Below are 23026 nucleotides of genomic sequence, written 5' to 3'. Positions count from 1 at the left end.
AGAATTTTGTATGTTTCAATGAGATCACCTCTCATTCTTCTAAACTCCAGAGAATATAGGCCTAGTCTATTCAATGTCTCCTCATGGGACAAACCCCCCATCCCAGGAATCAGTCTGGTGAGCCTTCGCTGCACTCCCTCTATGGCAAGTATATCCTTCCTTAGGTAAGGAGACCAAAACTGTACACAATACTCCAGGTGTGGTCGCACCAGGGCTCAATATAATTGCAATAAGACGTCTTTACTCTTATACTCAAATCCTCTTGTAATAAAGGCCAACATGCCATTTGCTTTCTTAATTGCTTGCTGTACCTGCATGTTAACTTTCAGTGGTTTGTGTACAAGGACACCCAGGTCCCTCTGAACACCAACACTTCCCAATCTCTCAACAGTTAAAAAAATACTCTGCTTTTTCATTTTTCCTACCAAAGTGGATAACTTCACATTTCACCACATTATATTCCATTTGCCATGTTCTTGCCCACTCACTTAGCTTGTCTATATCCCCTTGAAGCCTCTTTGCATCCTCTTCACAACTTACATCACTTGGATATATTACATTTGGTCCCCTCATCCAAATCATTGATGTAGATTGTGAATAGCTGAGGCCCAAGCACTGATCCTTGCGGTACCCCATTGGTTACAGCCTACCAACCCGAAAATGACCTGTTTAGTCCTACTCTCTGTTTTCTGTCCATTAACCAATCCTCAATCCATGCTAGTTTATTACCCCCAATCCCATGAGCCCTAATTTTGTTTAATAACCTCTTGTAACCTTATCGAATGCCTTCTGAAAATCCAAATACACCACATCCACTGGTTCCCCCTTATCTATTCTGCTAGTTACAACCTCAAAAACCTCTAACAGATTTGTCAAACATGATTTCCCTTTCATAAATCTGTGTTGCCTCTGCCCAATCCTATTATTATTTTCTAAGTGCCCTGTTACCAAGTCCTTAATAATAGATTCTAGCATTTTCCCTACTACGGATGTCAGGCTAACTGGTCTGTAGTTCCCTGTTTTCTCACTCCCTCCTTTCTTAAATAGTGGGGTTACATTTGCTACCTTCCAATCCGTGGGAACCGCTCTAGAATCTATGGAATTTTGGAAAATGACAACCAATGCATCCACTATCTCTATAGCCACCTCTTTCAAAACCCTAGGATGTAGGCCATCAGGTCCAGGAGATTTATTGGCTTTCGGTCCCATTAATTTCTCCAGTACTATTCTTTTACTAATACTAATTTCTTCAGTTCCTCATTCTCACTAGACCCTTGGTTCTGCACTATTTCCAGGAGGTTTTTTGCATCTTCTTCCGTGAAGACAGACACAAAGGCCGGAATTATGCCGGTCCTTAGTGTGTGGGATTAGAGGCGGGACCGCTATCAAAATGGCAAAGATTGACAGCGGGCAGGAAACCCGCTGTCAACCCGCCTCCAATCAATCTTCCCAAGTGTCGGGTCCCCAATTTGCACATGGACCCGACACCTAGCGGCGGGAAGAGGATTATAGCCACTTAACTGTTAATAGGTACTTGATACTTGTTAACAGGCTCTTTTTCAATTTTGCCACTTCTGCCTTGGGTTCTCCGACGTCTGGGCACCAAGCCAGGTAAGTGTGGCGTGTTGTGAGTCTGGTGTAATGTTTGTGCATTGATGACAGCTGCAGAAGTGGTATGAAGGATCAAATAGTGCACTGGTGAGTTTCAGAGGTAAGAAAATGTTGGGAAAATCATTTTTAATGTATTTATACTTTTCTGTAGGTCACAGGTTTTGAATTGGCTGTACAGTCCCATCTCATTGGGAGAGCCTCTCTCACCAGTGATAGATCGTTTCTGTAACCTCACCTGCAGCTGCCATCTGTTCTAGCCTAAGAAGGGAGTCACTGGAGAGCCTGGGTTCAAGAGCTCACCTGTGAACACTCATTGTCAGTGTTTGCAGCACCTCAATGCTGTCAAACACTGAGGAATGACCTGTCAAAAAAATTGTGCGTGGTCCCTTTAAGAAAACCGGCAGATGACGCATCATCAAATGATGCCATCTGACCGACTTCTTCTTAATTAGTTGACAAGCCCACAGGGCGGGCTTAACAAGGCCAATCGACGTAAAATCACATCCATTAGCCAGATGCAGTTGGGGGCGGGACTGGAACCCGGAAACCAGCTGACCTGCTCCCAATCTGCATTCAGTTTCAAAATCACGGCCGAAGCATTTGTTTAATTTCTTTGCCATTTTCTTATTCCCCATTATAATTTATCCTGTCTCAGCCAGTAAGGGACCCACATTTACTTTCACTAATCTTTTCTTTTTTACATACCTATAGAAGCTTTTACAATCTGTTTTTATGTGTCTCTCACTAGTTTACTCTAATATTCTATTTTCCCTTTCTTTATCAATTTCTTGGTCCTCCTTTGCTGAATTCTAAAATCCTCCCAATCCTCAGGCTCACTACTCTTTTTGGCAACATTATAAGCCTCTTCCTTTGATCTAATACTATCTTTGGTTTCTCTTGTTAGCCTCGGTTGGACCACTTTTCCTGTGGGGTTTTTGTGCCTTAAAGGAATGTATATTTGTTGTAAATTATGTATTAATTCTTTAAATGCTAACCATTGCTTCTCTACCATCATACCTTTTAATGTAGTTTCCCAATCTACCTTAGCCAACTTATTTTGCCAGCAAATTCTGGCTCAGTGAAGTTAGAGATAAGGGTCATTTCATAGAATCATAGAATGGTTACAGCACGGAAGAAGGCCATTCAGCCTGTTGAGCCCATGCCGGCTCTCTACAAGAGAACTTCAGTTAGTCCCACTCCCCCGTCCTTTCCCTGTAGCCCTGCAAATCTCTTTCCTTCAGATACTTATCCAACTCCCTTTTTAAAGCCATGATTGAATCTGCCTCCACCACCCTGTCAGGCAGTGCATTCCAGATCATAACCACTCGCTGCGTAAAAAAGTTTTTCTTACATCGCCTTTGGTTCTTTCGCTAATCACCTTAAATCTGTGTCCTCTGGTTCTCGACCCTTCCGCCAATGGGAACAGTTTCTCTCTATCTACTCTGTCGAGACCCCTCATGATTTTGAACACCTCTATCAAATCTCCTCTCAATCTTCTCTGCTCCAAGGAGAACAACCCCAGCTTCTCCAGTCTATCCACGTAACTGAAGTCCCTCATTCCTGGAATCATTCTCGTAAATTTTTTCTGCATCCTCTCTAAGACCTTCACATCCTTCCTAAAGTGCAGTGCCCAGAATTGGACACAATACTCCAGTTGGGGCCAAACCAGTGTTTTATACAGGTTCATCATAATTTCCACACTTTTGTACTCTATGGGCAGGATTTTCATTGGGCTGTGGAGGCGGGATTGGAGGCATGTGGGAGGTTAAAATCCCAAAATCATTGGACACGAACCCATCCCGCCCCCAACCCGCCTCCATGCCAGTTTCAAAGGAGGCGGGTACCCGACCCGCACTAGGACCCACCTCCCCAAGGCAGGAATGGGATTCGTGCCAATTAACTGCCTGTTAACAGGTAGTTAACAGGCAGTTTTTAGCCTAATCCCTATTTTCATTGTTGAAATGTGGGATTCCCGATGGCTCCAAACCACGCCAAGTTAGCGAGGCAGGCCGTCGGGATGAAGGGCTTGGAGGGGTCGAGATGTCCGGTGTTCAGGTGAGTGATGGGTGCATGAGTGTGGAGGTAAGTGTGTTTGGTCTATGTAAAGTATTTAAAGAAGTTCTACTAACCTTTACTTACCTTTACAGCCTTCCTTCCTTCAGGTCTCGGGAGTCCCTCATCTCACCGGCACAGAAAACAGAATGGCCGCGAACTGTCAAAAGTTCCAGCATTCAGCTTTCTGTTCTGGAGAGATCTCTAAATCATCCTGAGAGGAAGGAATTAACCTGGCATGCAGATTGTCAGTGTTTGACAGCTTCAAACAGCTGTCAAACACTGATATTTCATCTGTCAAAAGGTCTTAACAGATGAAATATCAATCTGTGACGTCACCTGTTGCCGGGTGGACCTTAGTTGGCCTGCTGAGCCCGCTGGACGGGCTCAACAAGGTCAATCAAGTCAAAATCGCGTGGGTTGGCTAGAACTCGATGGAGGCGGGACTACAACCCCGAAAGTTGTAGTCCCGCCTCCTCAATGAAAATCCAGCCCTATACCTCTATTCATGAAGCCCAGGATCCCGTAAGCTTTTTTTAACTGCTTTCTCAGCCTGCCCTGCCACCTTCAACGATTTGTGCACACATACCCCCAGGTCTCTCTGTTCGTGCACCCCCTTCAGGATTGCATCATTTAGTTTATATGTCCTCTCCTCATTAGTTCTACCAAAATGTATCACTTCACACTTAAAGGAATGTATAACACTTTTCTGTGTTAAATTTCATCTTCCATGTGTCCGCCCATTTCACCAGCCTGTCTATGTCTTCCTGAAGTCTAGCACTCTCCTCCTCACTGTGCACTATACCTCCAAGTTTTATGTCATCTGCAAATTTTGAAATTGTGCCCTGTACACCCACGTCCAAGTCATTAATAGATATCAAGAAAAGCAGTGGTCCTAGAACCGACCCCTGGGGAACACCACGGTATACCTTCCACCCAGATATATTTCCAGCATTTAGCATAGTAAGCATAAATTCTACAAGACCTTTAAGTTGCAAGAAATGGTACTCTCACAATGACTGGAGTGCAACTGAGCCATTCAGACCAGTAAGCTCCAATCCCCAGTCTGAGCAACTAGCAGATACCATCCAAGCACCAGTGAAACATAGGCACAGGAGCAGGCCATTCAGCCCCGTGAGCCTGTTCCGCCATTCAATTAGTTCATGGCTGATCTGTATCTTAACTCCATCTACCCGCCTTGGTTCCATAACCCTTAATACCCTTACCTAACAAAAATCTATCAATCTCAGTTTTGACATTTTCAATTGATCCCCAGCCTCAACAGCTTATTTGAGGGGAAAGAGAGTTCCAGATTTCCACTACCTTTTGAAAAAGTGTTTCCTGACGTCACCCCTGAACGGCGTGGCTCTAATTTTAAGGTTATGCCCCCTTGTTCTGCACTCTCCCACCAGAGGGAATCGTTTCTCTCCATCTACCCTATCAAACCCTCTAATCATCTTAAACACCTCAACTAGATCACCCCTTAATCTTCTACACTCAAGGAAATAGAAGCCGAATAGTCTATGCAACCTGTCCTCATAATATAGAAACATAGAAACATAGAAGATAGGAGCAGGAGTAGGCCATTCGGCCCCTCGAGCCTGCTCCACCATTCAATGCAATCATGGCTGATCATCCAAATTCAGTACCCTGTCCCTGCCTTCTCCCCATACCCCTTGATCCCTTTAGCCTTAAGAAATATATCCAACTCTTTCCTGAATATATTTTATGAATTGGCCTCCACTGCCTTCTGTGGTAGAGAATTCCACAGATTCACCACTCTCTGGGTGAAGAAATTCCTCCTCATTTCAGTCCTAAATGGCTTACCCCTTATCCTTAGACTGTGACCCCTGGTTCTGGACTCCCCGACCATCGGGAACATCCTTCCTGCATCTAGTCTGTCCAGTCCTGTTAGAACCCTTTTAGCCCCCAATATCATTCTGGTGAATCTGCGCTGCACCCACTCCAAGGCCAGTACAGTATATCCTTCCTGAGTTGGGAGGTGCCCAGAACTGAACGCAGTGCTCCAGATGGGGTCTAACCAGAGCTCTGTACAGCTGGAACATCACTTCCACCCCTTTGTATTCCAGCCCTCTTGAGATAAAGGCCAACATTCCATTCATCTTTTAAATTATTTTTTGAACCTGTCCACTAGCTTTTAGTGATGTCTGTACTTGGAACCCCTAAATCTCTCTGCTCATCCACCATTCCTAGCTCAGTGGAGGCATTACAGCTAGCATCAGCTACCCTGGGTGAGGGAAGAAAAATATCAGCCGCCTCCTCATCCACATCCAGCCACTCCTGCTGGGACGTGTAGGATGTGGTGTCAGGTGAGGACAAGATCAGGTTCAGCTGTGATGCCCTCTCCCACTAGTTAACTAGCCTGAAAAAATTCACTCTCTAGACTCACATACCAGAGGGCAGGCAGTACCACGGAACTGAACCCCAATCTAAGGCAACAAGGGTTGTATTCCCTGGAATTTAGAAGGTTAAGGGGTGACTTGATCAAAGTTTTCAAGATATTAAGGGGAACAGATAGGGTAGATAAAGAGAAACTATTCCCACTGGTTGGGGACTCTAGGACTAGGGGACATAGTCTAAAAATGAGAGCCAGACCTTTCAGGAGTGAAATTAGGAAACATTTCTACACACAAAGAGTGGTAGAAGTTTAGAACTCTCTTCCGCAAATGGCAATTGATGCTAGATCAATTGTTAATTTTAAATCTGAGATTGATAGCTTTTTGTTAACCAAAGGTATTAAGAGCTATGGGGCAAAGGTGTTAGGTCACAGATCAACCATGATCTCATTGAATGGCAGAACAGGCTCCAGGGGCTAAATGGCCTCCTCCTGTGCCTATGTTCCTATGTTCCTAACACTTTGAGGGAGGCAGAAAAATCAAATCATAAGAAAGGTTACACTATTATCCTCTATAACAAAATAGAATCAATGCCAACTGATTGTGTTCATGACTTTATTCTGATATAATTCATTTTAATACGTTGCTTTCATGCTACGAGTGGGTAAAACGTGATTCAACCCAAGATGGAAATGATAAATCCTTACGTTCGTGGTGTGTGGAAAGTTGTTTGTTTTCAACCTGTGCATGAGTACGTGATTTGATTGTGGTGTCAGCCTTGCCTCACCCTACAATGAAAATCATACAGTTGAATCATAAATCCATTATTCTGTAGCCTGATGTAACTCGAGAGTCGCGTACAAGAAAGTCTGGAACTCATTGTCACTGGCTAGATATTCTGTGCCTTCTATGGATTTCAACCAAAGCACCGAGTTTTGCTGAAGTGTTTAAACATAATAGGCCAGAAGTTGCTGGAACCACTGCCCGCTAGACTTGCCCTCACCTGTTTCATTGCCATGAGCTTTTGTACAGCAAGTTGCCATAAGTGGGAGGAGGAAATGGCACAGCGCCCTCTGCAGGGCATCTGGGACCTGTGTGAACGGAGCAAGCAACTGTGCATCTCCTTAACCAATCAGCATGAAGAATCGTTAATGAACAGCGCAGAGTCTGAACCAAGAAGTCTAAGTTCGAATAGTGAATTCAGTGTCAAACCAGCTGCAGAAATCAAAATAAAGATAGGGAAAGAAAGATTGGATAAAGAGAGTCAGAAAGAAAAAGTTCAAAAAAATGTAATTTATTTTTTGCTAACTCTCCAGTGATTAAAAGCTGAAAGAATGAAACTCCGTATTTGTAGAAGTTAATTTTCAGTGCCAGAGAGGTTGTTTGCCAGTAATTAAGCCATTAGAAAAGGTACTTAGACTAAAATGGACAAGACCTAACTTTCCGTGGCGAGTTTAGTTCGTATCTGCCATGCAAGTACAGGAACTTCACGCCGCTCAATACATTTGAATGGTGAGGCAGACAGCGAGATGCCGTTTTTGCGAAGCTAATGACAGAGCGGTACAACTCGGACTGCAACTTCTGGATCTTCGCGTTTAACCGTGCATCTGCCCTCACCTTAAGTTGCTGTGCGATTTGAACATAAATAACAGTGAGCGCTGTAAACCTCACCATTATTTTAACAGTAAATTCTGGTCCGTTATGTAATGCTGGAGGTGGCTGGTGACTGCTTAGTTGATAATTCACTCAGACATTGGATTTTTTTTCCTTTATATTTCTGCCAAATGAATTGGAGTTGCCCTGATACCAAAATGTATCAGAATGTAATAACTGTCTCTGTTTTTTTTGTAATAGAAATTAATTTGTGATGTCTTTTCTAAGCTGATAGCCACTCACACCTTTAATTAAATGATCTTTCTGATGGAATGTTTTGTATTTTTATTGCCTTTTAATACTTCCATTTTAGCAAGGTTTGAGAGAACTCAAGTGAAAAACACTGGCTGCAATATGGTTGGGTAATTTTAAAAAGAGTTAGTTTGAAAGTTTACCTCAGGGTAGTGACATTAAACACAAGCCAGGTGTACACTTTTGAGGGTTTGGGGTCATTCTTAACACATTTTAAAATAAAGTTGAAATTCTATGTCGGTGGTGGAAGCATCGAAAGAAGCAACAGTAGCTGTTGGTGTGCTCGGCCATTAATAGCGACAATTAAGCTAATGTACATTCATTTATGTTGATCTGACTGTAAGATGGAAAGTTCGTTTCTGGCACACAGCATGAGTCAAGGCAAATGGCAAATAGCCAGGACTGAAGTTGGAAACAAGTAAGGGAGAATATTTATTTTATTTTTTTAAATTGCAGTCACGTGGCATTTTGGAAACCGTAAGTAGGATCTGCAGCGACAGGCCTGGCCATTGATTGGCGTTTGTCCATTCCTCTTCATACCGTGCAATCCATTTTGGTGAGATGTATTAAAAATGTTTCATTCACCATGGCTTAATGGCATAAACGACCGTTTCTCAAAAACGAATATGACATTTCATAAGTTCTACAAACAACTTACTTAACAGTGACACAACAGTGACTACACTCCAAAAGTACTTCATTGGCTGTAAAGCGCTTTGAGACGTCCGGTGGTCGTGAAAGGCGCTATATAAATGCAAGTCTTTCTTTAAATTGCATGTCATTTTACACTTCTGCTAATACTAGATGAATTGGACAGTCTGGATTAATGCATTGAACAAGAATTGAATAGGGAATGTACACCACCGTTGCTTACATATTGCCTGTTTAAGAGTTACCATCTCATCCCAGTGTGCTTTTTTTTCAGCCAGAAATGTTCCCGTGGCTTTAGTCGGATTTTATTTTTACCATGAAAAGAATTGGGTTTAAACTCTGACTGAACCACGTACGCCACTTCTAATTGGCTGAGAAGAAATTGCCTGAACAGTGGGAATGCGTGATATGAGATCAAAAAAACAAAGAGTAAAATGGAAACGAAAGAGAAATCATGTTTAAAACAAAAGTAAGAGAGAACAAAGGAGATTAGAAAGTGAAGGGTCACTTGTCCAAAAAGGGTGAATGATTGTTACACAACATTATACAAATATTTTAAATTTTATTTGCAATTCCACATGTACAAGTTGTACATTCATAATATGGATGATCCAACAAAATACACTCTGGACTCTAAGTTATAGAACTGTGTTGTAAATCAGAATGTGTAGGCATGCTTGCAAATAATCACAAAACGAATACATTTCTTCAGTCTTCTGTACCACTGTTTCACCTGTGTTAAACTTACAATGAGTGTGTCGATCTGGCGGCATGTTCAATTATTGTTCATTAATTATCTGCATCCCTGAAATGATTTTTTTTTATCTCTTTGTAAACTCCAACTTGCTATATTTAACATTACAAACAATGCAAAAGTCATCACACCTGTCTCATTCAGAAATCTGCAAAGCAAGATTGAAAATATAAAAATAAACGCAAAGCAACGTGACATTTTCACACGACATAATAAAATATATCACATTTATAAAATTTTAAAATACAAGAAATAAATAAAAAAAACGCTCATGTGCTGGGTTATAACAGTGCAGCGGATTTTCGCCTGCAGGAATTTTGACATTAAACATAAGCAATGACGGCCTGTTCATGGTGTAAAATTATGGGTCACTAACTTTATTACACTTTACCATTATTCTGCATTTTAAAAACTGACCTGTAGAAAGCCGTGTTTTACACACTTATCGAGCTTAGCTCCAAGAATTATGGCACATGTTCGATCCCACCCCCCACACACACAAAAAAGTCCTTTAAGGTTTAACTTCTTTTTTATCTTAAAGATACCACTTAGTAATTGCCCTGTAGAGATACGAATTTGGCTCTCCTATTGATTTTGGCGATGATAATGGCAATTCACCAGCTTCTTGTGCCTATAAAGACGAGGTGATTGCTCCTTCTGTAGATCATGAGTCAACTGCTCTGATATTTACAGTATTGCACTTTACTGCACTTTAATTGCGTTTCAACGTAAGTCATGAAATGCTCCATCATAACATTTAAATACTGCAGGCTGTAACTTCTACCATCAAATCCAACACCGATACCGTCTAGTCTACACTGTACCCGTTACTTCATATAGATTTTTGTTTAAGAAAACCCATTCTATCCACCATGCTGTTTATGTATTGTTTCCTCCGCGCTTTCTCTTCACTCCATTGTAAACAATTTAAAAATCGGTTGAAAAAAAAAGTCTGATTTGTTTTTTGTCGCCCCCGCCCCCACAGCTCCACTTTTCAGAGTCACGGACTGGTGGTTAACTGTTGACTGAAAACAGAGCCCCCCTCCCCACCCCCCCCCCCCCCCCCAGAGTATCCAGTAATCGAGTCAAAGGACTTCAAGAAATCTCCTCGAAAAACGTCGAGTTCATGAGAGGAAGAAGAGAGAAAGAAAAAAAATATTTATTGCTGCTTCCTACGAGAAGATGTCTCGGTTCGTTTAAAAACCAGTTAGTCTTCTGTCCTTTTTAAGCATCGGGGCCATCATTAAGTAATTCCACGACTTTCTTGTGTCCAACAGGATTTGTGTTTATTGTTCCTGTTTGTTTTTTTGCAGCGAACAGTCGTTTAGCACTGGAAGAGCATCCTCTGCCACCTTGTGATAACCAGTACAGTTAAATCAGTTTTTATTTATTTATATATATATATATATATATAGATAGAGAGAGCGTGTATTTTTTTTCAAATGGAGACCAGCCCCAGACAGGTCATCTTTGCAGTGATCCTCTTGACAGCTTCTAGTCTGGTAACCAGACAGTTTGCACTGTTCAATTTCATCGTGAAAACGGGTAAATTGAACATCAGAAGACTGACGGAGTTGAATGGTGAGAAATGTCAAGTCTTCAGCTCCAAGCCAATGGTTAAGTACCTTCCCTTCAGCTCCCTCCACCCCAACCCACAAAAGTGGCAATATGCCAACAATCTCACGGATCTAAATTATGCCTATGCATAAATACACCAATATATGTGTATATACACGTATAGGTACAAATACGCGCGTGTATGTACACAGATTGCATCTATGACAGTGTCTGCTTCGCCCCAATAAAATACAGTCCGAAATCAGCCACGGAGATTGCACTCTTTATAGTAAAACGAATGTTGCTCTTTCTGATTTAGACGAGTCCGTGTGCAATTTGCCCTCTAAGATAGTCTCGCACAGTGAGATTCACCCTTTTCACGCTGAATTGGATGTTTGTATCTGAATCGAGGATGGATTTGTGTTTGTGACTCTTGGAGGGTTGTGGTGGTTTTTTTTTAGAAGTGCTCTTGAAACCCTGGCATGTTGTTGTTGTTGCTGCTGCTGCTGTTGCCGTTGCCGGGATCTGGCATTTGCATCATGTAGTGCAGCTGCTGATACTGGTAGAGGAGTTTCTGAAATTGGCAAGTTTGGCACTGGTCACCGCCAGTCGCGCACTGGGGGTGATGGTGGTGGGGATTGTGGAGATGGTGATGGTGTCCCGATTCCGCTGATTGTCAGAGCCCCAAGGCCTCGGCGTGTTTCCTGGCTTTGAGCCTCAGGTCGGCGATGCTCGAGTTCTTGCTGCTGGTCTTGACGGCGGCGGCGGCCGCGGCGGCGGCGGCGGCCGAGGCCGACTCGGCGATCGAGGCGATCTGCAGCCCGAAGGGAGGCGGTGGGAACATCAGGTAGGGAGCATGCGCCGCCAGGTGGTGGTGGAGGTGCGAATGCGCGTGCGCCACTCCGTCCAGCTGTAATTGCGCCTGAACCTTGGAGCAAGAGACAACAGTTGTTTATTTCTGTTAGAAAAGTTCTTCAAATATGTTCTCTCCAGATCAATATTTAGACAGGAAAAAAAACTAATTGAGCACCAACAGAACATCTTTCATTCTGGAGTCTTTGAGCATTTTTTTCTTACTCCAAAATAATTGGAAACCTCCAGATAGTCCTTCACTGATTCTCTTTCTTGGAGACCACCCATATTTGATCAACAGCGCTCCCCCTTCCAAAAGGATGCGGCTAAAAATGGCCATCGCTATATATAAATTACAGGCGACAGTGGAGAACTTCCTTTCCTGAAGTATTAAAGTCTTTTTTCTGACTTTGAAATGGTTCAAAACTCCAGAAATCCGTCACACAATCTGTTTAAAGGGATATTCTATGCATGTAATTTCTCACTACCTTTCCCAAGATGCATATATTAAAAACACCAAGATAGGCAGATAAATTGAGCTAGATAGACAGACAGATAGCTAATAAAGAAAGATTGATACATACAGATAGCTATCGATAGCGAGATAGATAGATAGATAGATAGATAGATAGATAGATAGATAGAGAATGTTAGATAGATAGATAGATAGATAGATAATGTTAGTAGATAGATAGATAGATAGAGATAGAGAATGTTAGATAGATAGATAGATAGATAGATAGATAGATAGATAGAGAATGTTAGATAGAGTTAGATAGATAGAGAGAGAGAGAGAGAGATAGATAGATAGATAGATAATGATAGATAGATAATGATAGATAGATAGATAGAGAATGTTAGATAGAGTTAGATAGATAGATAGAGATAGATAGATAATGATAGATAGATAGATAGATAATGATAGATAGATAATGATAGATAGATAGATAGATAATGATAGATAGATAGAGAGATAATGATAGATAGATAGATAGATAGATAATGATAGATAGATAGATAGATAATGATAGATAGATAATGATAGATAGATAGATAATTATAGATATAGATAGATAGATAGATAATTATAGATAGATAGATAGATAGATAGATAATTATAGATAGATAGATAGATAGATAGATAGATAGATAGATAGATAATTTAGGCAATGCATTAACCATGTTGTCCTCTTGTAACATTGATGAATAAACCCTTATGTCCATCTGGCTTTTGATAGTGTATCTAATGTCTGTCTAGAGTAATATCCGTTAAGAAAAAATATGGAATTTTCCGGAAAGAGAAGTGAATGCCACATTTTGGCAAGTTGCGATGCCGCGAGCAGTCTGTAATGTAAACTCGACCGTGCAATGTCAATTCCAGCAGAAGGGTTACACAATATTTAGAAAGGCCGCCCGGAGAAAGACATACCTGATCCAATTCTATGCGCCATTCTCATTCGGTCCAATTACACGGAAGTCTGGCTCTAATCATAATCCTGACCCAAGCAAAATGCGTTCTTTGTATATGTTGTTTTTTTTCTTACTGCCAAACTACTTATCCATTTACCTGCATTAAGCCTGACGAGAAATTAATTGTAAGCACGGGGTTTTTTTCCCAAATTTTGCAATTACATTTTTTGTTAAAGGAAATTGTGCGTTTCCACGATCTAGAATCAGGGCATTTTTGATCACTGCAGTGAGGATGAGCAGCATGAGCAGACAGTGGAATAATAAGAATGGCGGGGGGGGGGGCTTTCGTTAACTACGGAACATGCGATATATTTACGACTTTGACACTATTAATCGTAATTGATGAGAAAACGTCCAATCGTGCAAAGTGTGAACTGTGGCATATACTGAGAGAAAGGTAGCGCCAAAATCAACCGTAAGCAAGATTCCCTCCGATTCTCCGCTTATTGAACCAGGAGGAATTGTGCGCGAATTATGGCCTGCTTTCGTGGCAATATTTAGACCGAAGGAGTTCCACAATCAAACCGATCAAAACAGCTTGGGTCAAATGGGAATTAGCCTGGCTGCCACTGGCCACTTAAATTACAAATCTGCAATCCCCATTGTTTCTTCAGGTCTCACAGTCCGCCTATAGATTTAAAGTATGACAGTCATTCACCGCCACGTTACTCAATGCACATACTGTACAGTTATATATATATATAAATAAAAAGTACCTGTTGGAAAGGCATCCGCAACGCTCCCATGTTAACGTATGGAGCAACGCGACAGGCGTCTAAATGGCTTCCGGTTCCTAATATTACTCCTGGCAAATATGGGAGAGAGAAAAGGATAATATTGATACATGGCCATTTGAATATATGTACATGCTGGGGGGGGGGGGGGGGAAGATTTCCTCTGTGTGTCACGTTTAATGAAATGGTAAGCCCGGTCATAACGCACAGAGGGGAAATCTGATTTTAGATATTAGAATCACACCTCCAAATCCAGTGAAACGTGATTATTTGCCGCCAATTTTTTCGAAGGATAATATTTCTCAATGGCCATTGAAAATAAATCGACCGATTAATAGAAACTTTCAAATAGTTCGGCCTTCGCCGTTATTCTGAATGTGGATACAGTTCTGAGAGAGATTTTACACCCAGTGAGCCTGGTCCTGTTACCTGTTCCTATTTTGTCTAGAGCGAACCGCGTGTTCAAGGGGACAGCAGCATGCTCCGCGGGAATGTTTGCAGGAACACGGAGGCATGGTCTGGCAAATTAAAAACAGATTGATCTCCTTAGCGTATTTCAGTGTTTATTCCCCCTTTGATTGTGCTCATATTTCCCCCTGTTCTCAAAGCTGCTTTGTGTTTAAACAGAACGCTCTCCTTTTTCGCTTTATTGCGAAGTTATGAAACTGATCCCGAAATTGACAACGCGAGCGCCGCGGGGGGGGGGGGGGGGGGGATATTGAGATATCACAAGTCGTGACAAACAATACCTTTATGCATTTGATTTTCTTGTTTCCGACATTTGGCTCGTCTGTTTTGAAACCAAACCTGAGAAGGAAGAAGAGAAATTAAAATCGGGTTTTAGCGACTAATCGATAAGCCTTACTCTGATTCGGTTTGTCATCTGCGGAAGACGGATGGGCCGCGCTCTGTGCTACAAAGTCACTAATGTGAAAGAGAAATGTAAGTAATCTAATAACAGTAACCGCTGCGATTCCTTATGGCCTTTCAATAAACCGCCTTCAGAAAATGACAAGCATAAATTAGCTTGTTGTTTTGGCAGAAAGCGAGTAAATAAACAGCGTTGTTTGTACATTTGACAGAGTGTAACGCGGTGGGAAATTATGGTTCCCCCCTGATAGCAGCGATTTTTTTTGGTTGTTGTTGTTCATAGCGATACGAAAGGCTCGGCTGGTGCATGTCTCGCCGCGATTTGGCCAATCTTGATAACATCACAAGCGAAAAAAATAATAAATCTATCCTTTGATCTTTGCAACATTTGCCAAATGATCACGCGGTTAATTAATATTAATTGCATTTCCTAGATCAAATATACCTTGAAGCTCTCTTTAATTGCTTTAATAATGGTCATTTGAAATCGTGTAATTAGTGAACACAAGGACTTCAAACGGCATTGTGTAATTACCCCCGATACCTTCGCAATGCTCTGTAGTGTGATCTGGGCTCATTGAAGCGGATTTGCTGTTTAAAGTGAGGATTAGGATATAATCGCCAATGTAAATATGGGAGCCACGCAATGGCTCTCCTCAGTGTCATTATTTCCTCGTTTTAACCAGATAAATGTGAACACTTTAGTTTCAAGTGAGCACTATGCTGTGCCCTGGGTAAAGTATAACATCTAATGATCGCTGCTGTAGCCCCAGACGCTCTTTAAGTGTATAACACACGAGCGTACTTTGATAGCCACAGTTATGTAACCGCGGGCGTCACCCCCCCCCCCCCCCCTACAACTCATCCCAATTTTTAATATTTCAAAAAGGTTCTTTTAAACATTATTGAGGTGATCCCCTGGAATCAACCCGACTACGCAAATAGGTCAAGTTGGATACACGTGAAAGTGACATGAAATGAACGAGGAAATTGCGGGGGGGGGGTGAGAGGGGGGGGATAATCGTGGGTTTTAAAACGTCTAAGGGGCACGGGAAAATGAATCAATATAAATGGATTAACTTGGAGTTGAGTAATTCTATGGGGGGGGGGGGGAGGGGGATGTATATGGGTTTCCCCAGCGCTTTTAGAGAATAAATAAAAGACCCCCCCCCCCCCCCCATACACACACTCCCACCCACGGGTAGAAAGTTTCAGACAAAATCGCAGACAGTGAAAGTGGCTCTTCCACACGTCGAAGCGGTCAGATGGCTAAAGAGAGCCAATTGACCGTAGAGGCAGTAATAATCTATCTCTAAAGGAAGAAAATGGGGCGACAGAACGGGCGGTCGAAACCATCGGGTCAAACCTGGTGAGATAGCCAGATCAATTACAATTAGAGGGCGAATGTCGATTCCAAATATGTTAAGTTAAAACAACTACATTGTTTCAACCCGTTTTACACAATCAATTCTTTATTAAGCCTCACTAAATGCTGCGTTTCAGAAACGGTGGTAATATGATTTCTTTTTGATTTCCATTAGCGACAGTGAATAATGACATTTAATTTAGACCTGCGCCATAAACGAAAATATATTATGTGTAATTGAATTACCGGCTGGCCCTCACTGCTCTCATAAGTTTAAATTACACAGTGACAGATGCCTGGTGTGCGTTTGGAGGACACCAAAAGAAGCAGGTTAATAACACCTATATCTACCACAATCACTCGGATTTAGTTTAAATATATTTGGGGGGTTTTTTCTGCTGTTGTCGTCCTATTCTCCCCTGCCCTCATTTCTAGATCTGCTTTATGCCCCTGTATCCGGAGCCGTTATACGGCAGATAATTCCCACACATCAGGCTACTGCAATGAATCCTAATGGACCGCTCCCGCACACTGATGGAAGGATTCAATTACGCCGATTGACCAGCGCGTTGATGACAGAGACAATTTTATATCTGATGTCAGGAAAAGCTTTAATTCTGCCAGTATTATATCAAGTCGGTGTGCTGACCCCCGCCCCCCCCCCCCCAATTTGGCGTGAGAATGAAACCGCGTCACTAATAAGCATTGTATCTATTAACGCAGCGACTTGTCTCCTTGGCGCAATCTACCCTCTATCTAGCTATCTATCTCTCTATCTATCTCCGTCCACTTGTTTATCTATTTGTCTGGTTTAGGCACCTCCCCTGAGATTTCAATTTAAAACGCAATTTGGCTGCTAGATAATGCGTTCCCGGCGAATATAATATACACTTCCTATGGAGACGCGATACATCATCTCCAATGTATAGTGTCTACTCTCCCGCTTAAGTTGCAGCTTCCTGTCCAAGACATCATATAATCTGTAAGTATGTGTTTCCCGAAATTAAACTCAGGATGCTTATTTCGTTCTTGTCCACTCGCTGGCTCCTTTCGAACTGGAAATCCAATTCGCCGAGTGCAGTTTGACTAACTGATGCCCGTGCATTCTGACTCTTTGGAGATATTTAAACCAATCGAATTTTGTTTTGTTTTTCCAAATCCATTCCTTCAAAAATTGTTTTGTCGCTTGGGACTTGACCTCAGACAGACTCTTAAGATCTTAAGATAAGTGCGATTCTTTAAAAATAAACAAAACTTGAGATTAATGTTTAGATCATGAAACCCCTCTGTTTTGAATTGGAAGCATTTACAACTGAAAATAAACAGTAGCAAGTGCATAATGTCTGTCTGCGTAAACATGTTCTACTTTTACACAAAAAAATACGTCTTTACCTGAATTCCGACCTCATTTGCGGTGTTGAGTGCTATTTTATTACATGACCATTTAATGATGACAGAATGGCAGGGGTAAATCGAGTGTTTGTATGTAAACAAGTCGCGCCCTACGGTATTGTTAGATCCTCTCAATGGATCCACCTCACCTGGACCCTAGCTTCAGACAGCCCCAGCCTCTGACTCAACTCCTCTCTCATGAAGGCGTCCGGATAGTGAGTCTCGTCGAAGAGTCTCTCCAGTTCATTCAACTGCTCCAGTGTGAAGTTCGTTCTGCTCCGTCTCTGCTTTAACTTCGTCTGGCCGTCCTCGTCCTCCGATTTCACATCTTCTCTCTTCTCTTTACATTCATAAATACCTGAAACAGACGATTTTGTTTCGTGAACTATGATTGTGTGTGTGTGTGGGGAGGGGGGTGGGGGGGGGGGGGGGGTTACATACACACACACAAAATGTATTCATTTGTATTCAAAATAACCAGATGATTCAACTTCAGCATATCCTTTTAATAAAGCTGATTCCAGGGGCAGGCCACTCCACTTACGAGCAATTTGCAATAACTTATGTAACAATTTTCAAATTATATACCGCTCTCTTTACAGAGATGTTAGAGAAGTTTTTTTTTAACGTATAAACTCCTCATCTGCTCCCAAAGGGGAAATTACTTGTCTTTTGGCAATGCATTTGGTCACCCAGGCATCAAGTATTACTGCTTCCCCCCCTCTTATAAATCATCGGAAATGAGTTTATTAAAAACTTTTCTTTCCGAATGATTACAGCAACAGCAAACCCTCCTCGAATCTTTTCAACGCTGCCTTCGGTGTGATTTGATTGTTCTTCTAGATCTGAGTCACACGATAGAGGCCTACAAAAGGGACGCGGCCTCTTTAAAAATAAATAAGGGTCTCGTTGCCTTTCAGAGTGACTAGGGGCGGATGGGGGGGGGGCGGTGTGGGGGAGAGTATCACCTTTAAAATGTCTCGCTGACATTTTATTTCTGCAAGAACAAAGCGGCATAGACAAGCAAACTATATGTTCCAATTAAAGCGGCATAAACAAGCGTGCAGATTTACCGTGTTTTTTTCTTCCTCTCCTGTCATTACACGCACAGCACAGTCTTTGATCACTGCCAGTGCCAAACGGTATTTGTATTTCAATCTATTCTAACAACACGAACACTTCCAACTGCCAACCACTGTCAGGCTGCTGAATTCTAACAACCAGAGATAGCAGGATTTCTACCATTCCTTGTGTGTTTTATATCCTATCTATATCACACACTAGAGCCTGCCCAGGCGATTGACCCAGGTTTGCCTTAAAATACATTGGTTATTGTTTTAATAGATGTTTTAATATGATGCTGCGATCATTCTCTGAGTAAACGCATCAGTCGACCATCTGTACCTATTGGCAACTTTTGATTTCACTAGTCTCAGAATCCGTGCCCTATTACCGAGCATTGCATCGTTTAGCTATTGCATATGGCGATTTCAGATAGGTTGTTGTGACCGAGGGAAGGGCTGAGACTTGGATTACTGCCGTGGAAAGAATGGGTCGCAGTTCTATTGCATTAGCGGCCTATTTGAGGGAGATAAAAATATGTAACTGTTTCACAGCTTTCTGTATTCAAATTTTGCAAATTCCATTGAAGGCTTTGTGTCCTTAGCAAACGTTCAATGCTGTCTAAAAGTGTTCTTTCCAGATTAAATAAAAACCAAATGATTATGTGCAATTCCGTAAAGTTTGACGTTATGTAATATTTTTACACAGCCGCATTATCACAGGCAACGTGTTAAACGCCAGTTTATTTCCACTCCAGTTATTGAATTCTTGAGCCTCGCAAAATTTAATTTTGAGAAATGAATTCAATAAATTGACTGCGCCGCTTTTTTGCGGTCTGAACCGCAAATCCCCAAATATTGTCAAGCAGTATCGTGCATCATTCCGGTTATTTATCCTGTTCTTGTATAATGCACGTGTTAGCGCACCCCTCCCCCTTGATATTAAATCAGGATTCTGATAAAACCGGGGATGTATTTGTTGAATACAATTTGCAGAAATATTATCTAGTGTCAGCAAATATATATCTATAACACAAAACGAATTTCAGAAGTTCATATATATTTATTGGCGAGTCTTAAAAATGAACCCATGGGTACAGAATAGGGAGGGAGAGGAAGAGAAAGCGGATTTAATGTTAATAAAATGCGTTTTACCGCTCCAACTCTGTAATGGTTTTTTTTGTTTAAATTTAGCTTGAAGGTGAGAATCAGGAAAGTGAAATCTATGTCATAAGAAATGCTTTGATCTTTCAATATCCTGTCTTGCCAGGGCTCAGTGTTTATTTAACCCCAGGTTTTCCATAACAATGTTACAGGAGGATGAAAGCCGAGCCTATTACAAATGAATCTGCTCCCAGTCTTCCCTGAACTATATGAATCATAATAAGCCACCCTCTTTACACCGATGGAGATTGCCTGCGCTGTTTAAAATCTCTCTGAGAACGCTGCTCATTCGATCATCTGAGGCATAATTACATTAGGAGAAGACTTTATGCCATCATTTCTTTCAAGTCACTGTCTGAATTCAGAACAGACACGAATGGCAATAAAAAGCGCCAGTACAATGTGTTATTGCCTTCAATTGAATAAAACTGAAATATTAATATATATATGGGACATAATGAATCTGGCATACAATACCGCACACATTTAAATGCGCTATTTAGCAGCAAGGACCTCATTCTTATCACACAATCGCTGTTATATATGTATATTTAAAGAAAGTTTACCTATTTTCTGCACCCTAATTGATGACATTTGATGTCGTTGCCAGACTTTATTGACAGCTAATATATATATAATATATATACATTTACATAACAATGATTTAAGATCCTGCAACATTGGGAGTGTGTGTGAGTAGTGTAGGAGTCACATGAAGTAGCTGAATCCTATGAGCCAACTGCTAACGATGCTGGACCATCTTTGTAGTAAATTTCCATGTGCAATTTCAACAGACAATTGAACTGGGAGTGTTGGCTTTTACGATTGTGCTATTTAATTGTATCTGTGATGTAATTTAAACAATAGAAGTATTTCTCTCTGCGCCAGAGTTCGATTTTTTCGATTTTTGTAATGAATTAAGAATAAAACCCTTCACCTTCCCACTTTCTACACCGAAACGATTGCTTTTAAATACGTCCTTTTAATTGATATTGATTGATATTCCGCAAACTCTTGTTCTGTGACTATTAATGGACAGTTTTTCGGGGGGGGGGCAGGGGTAAGATTTTCCCATCTCTCAGCCTGTTCACTGGATGCTGTTCCTTACAGCGTTGCGCTTTCGATCAGGGGGTGAGCGCGCTTATATTTAAAAAAAACCCTGATATCGTACAATATGGAAGAAGCAAAGCAGGGACGCTTTCTGAAGCGCTTTCCCCATCCGCCGGATTCCATGCACTTTTGAACTGTTAATGTCCCTGAGACTATGGGATGGGCTGGGGAGGGAGAGGGCACGTAACCTACGCCATTCCAATGGTTAGTTCAAATACTTTTATTTGCCCCCCCCCCCCCCTCCCCTAAACATTTAAGCAAGTAATCCCCGCTCCCTCCCCCTTCCCGAATGAATTGTAGCGAACTTTTTCTCTGCAGGGGCCCGGAGTGGATTAGAAGGTGTTGTGCGAGATCGATTTCCGATGGTTCCCGTATAAAGCCTTGGTACAGGCCGAGAGAAATGCTTCCTGATTCTTTCAGCCTGCAAGTTACTCCGAATTGGATCGGGAGGCGTGTATATATATATACAGATATATATAGATATATAAACACACACACACACACACACACAAACTGCTTACCTTCAGAAGTTCTGGCCGAGTTCAATTCTTTCACTTTCTCGTTCTCATTCTCTACATCCTTGTAAATATGTGTCGGGCAATGGCTGGTGTCAGTGATGTCCTGGCAACTGGAATCCGACCCGCTCAGCTCCCTGGATCGCGCCAGCCCACTCTCCAAAACTTCCCGATACGTGATCGCCTCTTTCTTATCTTTGTTTTTCTGCTCGAAGGATTTGGAGACGAACGCCGTCAGCTCTTCCATGGCTAAGCTCGCTCGCTCGCACGACTGCTTTTACCGAAACAGGCTCCCAGCCAGGCGAAAATCCCCCCCTCCTCCTCCTCCTCCTCCTCCGCCTCCCTCCTTCGCCGATGTGTTTGTACTGATGACTTGTTATTTTGCTGATCACCTTGTTATATGGTTGTTGGAAGGGGGTGTCGCGGAGGGAGACCGGCCCTGGTGTTATGTGTTACTATTTGAGATCAGAGTATTTATACTTGACGAGCAGAGCCCAACCCCCCTCTCCCTCCATCTCCTCAGCAATTATTCAGCTCAGTACGCCTCAGACGCGTGGATCTTACAACCTGTGCAACTCACCGCACCTCCTCCCTCTCCCCCCTCCTCCTCCTCCTCCCCCCCCCCCCCTCACGCCTCTCAATAATCCAGTAACCGAATAGGATTCTTTTAATTTAATTACAACCCTATTATTGCACTCCCATTAGTTGGGTAAACAGCCGAGTCGTATGGCAACTATTTACATAGGAAATCACTGAAAGTCGCCGAGTTCAGTGGGAGCGAGTAAAACTTATTCACAACATCACAATTACAGCGAGTGGTGTGTGTGTTGGGGGGGGGGGGGGTAGAGAATACATGAATTTTAATGTACTGAAAACGCTTAAAAATGCTTGCACCTATCTGTCCAACCAATACATATAGAAGATAAATAATTACTGTGCGCCTTTTATATTCACAAAGGTGTAACATGCAATATTGTTGATATATCCATAATATATTTCAATACAATACTGTTGTGTGTGTGTGTGTGCATATGTATATATATAATATTCGACACTTAATTGCAAATTATTGTGTCCCAATATTTAATTTAGTATCTTATTTATTGCAATTCATTTAGAAGTGACTAAATGTGTAGGATCAAAATATACTAATATAGTTTTAGCTTAAATATATATATATTAAGGCATGTCACTGGTTATTTAATTTTTTATAATGATTTAAGGACGACTATTAACTTTAATCAATGGAAACGTGACTTTTGTTTATTCAGGATACAGATGTGTGGGCCTCTGGACAATCAGCCTGTCCCGATGAGTTTTGCGGTCCATATTTTAAGGAGACGAGCCCACGCTCACAGAAATTAAGCGACCATCACATACAATTATTTATTTTTTGTCTTGGCGCATTATATAGGATGTGTACTTGGAAATCATGCTGTTTGTACTAAAACGGTTGCTATTTAAAAAAAACATTTTTTAAAGTCGTTCTCAATTTTGCCGAAATGTCGCTACATGAATTTTAACAGTATTATACAGGTGGGGGAAAATTTATCATTGCTATCTTTTACAATTACTGATCTTGACGTTTATTGTATTGTTTCATCT

General features: G+C 41.7%; 1 protein-coding gene across 1 annotated transcript; it reads right to left on the bottom strand.

Annotated features, from left to right (window-relative positions):
• Positions 1 to 10408: 10408 nt before the first annotated feature.
• On the bottom strand, positions 10409 to 21726 carry shox (shox homeobox). The gene is made up of 5 exons (XM_085999939.1): positions 21428 to 21726; positions 17721 to 17929; positions 14693 to 14750; positions 13926 to 14014; positions 10409 to 11815 (listed from the first exon to the last, which is right to left on the bottom strand). Exons 1-5 carry the CDS (start codon positions 21666 to 21668, stop codon positions 11564 to 11566), a joined length of 849 nt encoding a protein of 282 aa, XP_085856065.1. The 5' UTR covers positions 21669 to 21726; the 3' UTR covers positions 10409 to 11563.
• Between the last annotated feature and the right edge of the window lie 1300 nt (positions 21727 to 23026).

The sequence above is a fragment of the Somniosus microcephalus genome, chromosome 10 (genome assembly GCF_052327205.1).
Source record: "Somniosus microcephalus isolate GS21.2 chromosome 10, FLI_Smic_1.0, whole genome shotgun sequence".
Lineage (NCBI taxonomy): Eukaryota > Metazoa > Chordata > Chondrichthyes > Squaliformes > Somniosidae > Somniosus > Somniosus microcephalus.
This window is presented reverse-complemented; position numbering and strand designations above follow the sequence as displayed.